Raw genomic sequence first — 3,696 nt, 5'->3', positions numbered from 1 at the left:
GTTGACAGTTGTTATATATAATAATTATATGGACGATTCGAAGGTTAACTAAAAAGTGTCGCATAAACGAACATTTGTGCTGGGAAACCAAGACTAAACTCTTACTCCCCGTCCTTAGTTAAAAACAAATCTGATAAGTCGGAAAGTTTTAATCGTCTTCAGTAATTAACCTTATTCCCGCGGTATTATTAAGCCTATTATAGCTCGTCGACCGCCATCCACGTATTCACAATAAATTAATATAATGATTAATGCATCTGTGTTTGGGTTTGATAACCTACCTGAATGTCGGTGCAGGTATATCAGTGTTATACTCTAGCTGATAATTTCACATGATTTATTGTATAAGTGATTCTCAGGCATGCGTAGCTCACCCGACTTTCAATTTTTTATGAAAAACAGTACCACCAGTAGACTGGTTCTTGGCAGTAACATTACTGTTATCTCTTCGGCGGTTTTGGCTCAGTCTCTGGTCGATTTCAGTGCGGTGACATCAACCCGACCAAGTCAAACTTGGTCCACGCTTTTCCACATAACCACATTAAAGCCATATCGTTGGGTTTTACATGCATATTGATTAACCAGGCACTGGCGATGACTAACACGACAACAGCAGCGGCGACGGTCGCTGAAATGATCGAAGCCGGAGTGTTTGGACCCGGTGGTCGGTTCGTGTCGTTCGCGTTGGACGGCCAGCACGACGGGCAGAATCAGTTCGCGTCGTCCATACTGTACGGGACGGTTACGGTAGGCGATCGCGACTGTCACCAGCAAAGCCATCGACTCGTGTTCAAGTTCAAGCACACTGTGCCCGAGGTGAAAGAGTTTCTCAAAAATGACCAGCAGTTCCACAACGAAATCCTGTTCTACGAACAGATCATACCATTCTTGTTGGATTGCTGCTCGCAGAAGGACGGCGGTGAGGACGCGACTCCAATGCTCTGTCATTACTATTACGGACGCAACAATTACGGTGACTTGGCGAATCGGGACATTATTGTCTTGGAAAACGAAACCATACGTGGATATGGGGCCGCAGTGACCGACCATAAGTTGTGTTTAGATTTCGAACACCTAATCGTGGCGATCAGAGCTCTAGCAAAGTGAGTAGGAAACGTATTCCCGTGCTAAATTGTGGGTGAGCTATTCAACAAGTATTTTTTTCAGATAGTTTCAGGGATGTATTTTGATGTTACTTAAACTTTTATATTCTAGACGAGTTGTTAACCACAAAATATTTTTGGATTACTAATTACATAACTTAATACATTACCCTTAGCTTTAGAGCTTTAAAAATATAATGTTTAATTAGAGTATCAAATTTAAAGCATAGACTTCCATTGATTTGGCTAATAATATCAACATTTTTTTTTTTTTTTAAATTTGTGGTATCTCCGATATTTTGTTTTTTGAGAAGTAGACATTGTAGTAGGACAATAAATTTATGATCGTGTTTTATAACAACTGTGTAAATTTTTTGTAAACTATACAATATACATAGATACGCCTCAACGGTGTCATAGACCGATTTTTACCAACAATAATAACATAGGTCTGATTCGTATTGTGGTCACAGGTTCCACAGTTTGTCGTACAGAGCCAAGCACGTGGATCGTGACAAGTTCACGGATCTGGTGACCAAAGTGAAGGATACTCAGTGGAATGATGACGGGCAGTGGCTTGTAATAGACAAAGGACTTGGAGGGTTACTTTCTGTGGCTGTTGACAAGGTAATAGAGCATCGCGGAGACGACCGACGTGCGCACCGGTTTCAGACGGAACTGTTGGCCGACGCGCCAGCCACGTTGAGACGTGTGATGGAACCTGTCGAACCTCTGTCCGTCCTGTGTCACGGCGATTTCAACCGTAACAACCTGATGTTTAAGTACGACGACGATGGCCGGCCGGTGGACGCGCTGGCGTACGACATGGCCACCGTACGGTATGGGTCGCCGGCGATCGACTTGTCCTTTTTCTTGTACATGAACACGGACCGTCAGACTCGGGACGATCACTGGGACGCACTGTTGGACGCGTATTGCGAGACGTTGGCCGCCGCCGCCGGTGATGTCCCTGTTCCGGACCGCGGCCAACTGGATGTCGAAATGCGCGAGCACGCGTTCTACGGGTTGGCGCACGCGTCGTTTTTCCTGCGGATCATGTTGGAAGAACAAAAACCGATCGCACCACTGGAGTTCATCAATATGACCTTCGATGAGGTAAAGGATCTCTTGTTGTCGTTTGGTGGTGAACGGGCTACCGATTGGGTGGCCGACACCGTCCAACACTATTTGGATACGTCGTTTGCCGAAACGTGAACATGTAAATTATACGCATACGCGAATAGAATGACGCGTATGTATTATGTATTTTGAGTTTCCAGTTTTCCATGGTTATTTTATCCTCGTTTAATCCTTATTCTATGATAATATTATGACAATTTTCTATCACGATAATCGTCTGCAGTAAATTATGTAGTTTTCATAATATTAAAATAAATACAAATTTTGTTTTTATTTTATGTGGTACGATATCCTTCTGTACTTATACTTGTATGTGAATTATTGTAATTTACTGTATGATTATATACCATTATATAATTTTATTTTTAATCACTTATAAAGACAACGAGTATGCTTATTTCCACTGAAAGCATTTAGATGGAATCCGACCATACTTAATGATAAAGTATTATTTTATCATCTCTTGGTCTGAGAAAGGTAATGGTTTTTTAAATTTGTAGCTTTATATAATATGTTAATTATCAGTTGATTTATATGTCTTAATGAAAACGTTTATTATATATAAATAAAAATTATTTACGGTATAAATCGATTAAAAATAGTAATTAATTATTTATATCATAAAATATAAATTATATATAATATAATTAGGATATTGCTTTTGAACGTTGTTTGGCTTATCAATTCTATAATATACTGTAATTATTTATGTAATAAAAATACCTAAATTATTAAATTTTACTCATACCAGTTTGCAGTTCCCGCGCACCTAAATTTCCTAAATTTCGTCAAAATTTATATCGTTCTTAATTTCTTATCAAGATAATATCACACACATCTTGCCACGGATCGTTTTGTATATGTAGTGATGTCTGATTTTTTTTGTTTTATCCATTATTTTATTATCTATAGATCTTATATTACATTTTCAAGCTTTTAGAATAAGAAAACAAATTATTATTTAAACTGAAACAGTAACTTAATGTTAATTAAATTTAAATTGAATTATATTTGATGTTCTGAAAAATGGTAACAGATTGACATATATACAATTTTCGATACAAAAGTAAATAAATAATAAAAACATACATTATCTTTTCTAATACTCGTCACTCAATTCTATTAATAATAATTCATTTTGATTTATTTGAGTTTTTATAAATATGTTTCCGATATTACATATTATTAGTTTTCTGTAATAATTTAATGAATACCTTAATCCTGCAGATTACGCCGTTTTTTCTGTATGTATGTTGGCTGTCTTATCGATTAACTGTTGTTATAATTATACAAAATGATAAAATAGTATACACTGCTACGTTATTGTGGTTTCAAATATAGGTTAATGATAATATTTATGTCAACTGCAGTTAACAAGTTGTGCCCCGACAAAATTTCTCGTTCACGAGTTGTATCCCAATGGTAAAAATGGGGTACATAAATTATGTCCTAA

The 3,696-nt window shown here is 37.2% G+C and overlaps 1 protein-coding gene across 1 annotated transcript; it reads left to right on the top strand.

Annotated features, from left to right (window-relative positions):
* Positions 1-388: 388 nt before the first annotated feature.
* On the top strand, positions 389-2,516 carry LOC132922032 (uncharacterized). The gene is made up of 2 exons (XM_060985332.1): positions 389-1,103; positions 1,577-2,516. The coding sequence occupies exons 1-2, from the start codon at positions 595-597 to the stop codon at positions 2,316-2,318; spliced, it is 1,251 nt and encodes a 416-aa protein (XP_060841315.1). The 5' UTR covers positions 389-594; the 3' UTR covers positions 2,319-2,516.
* Positions 2,517-3,696: the final 1,180 nt, after the last annotated feature.

The sequence above is a fragment of the Rhopalosiphum padi genome, chromosome 2 (assembly GCF_020882245.1).
Source record: "Rhopalosiphum padi isolate XX-2018 chromosome 2, ASM2088224v1, whole genome shotgun sequence".
Taxonomy (NCBI): domain Eukaryota; kingdom Metazoa; phylum Arthropoda; class Insecta; order Hemiptera; family Aphididae; genus Rhopalosiphum; species Rhopalosiphum padi.
This window is presented reverse-complemented; position numbering and strand designations above follow the sequence as displayed.

Excerpts from the sequence above, each read along its gene's own strand:
- LOC132922032 (XM_060985332.1), top strand. The coding sequence starts at position 595 with ATGACTAACACGACAACAGCAGCGGCGACGGTCGCTGAAATGATCGAA. Across the intron at positions 1,104-1,576 it reads GCGATCAGAGCTCTAGCAAA|GTTCCACAGTTTGTCGTACA; the intron begins GTGAGTAGGAAA and ends TTGTGGTCACAG.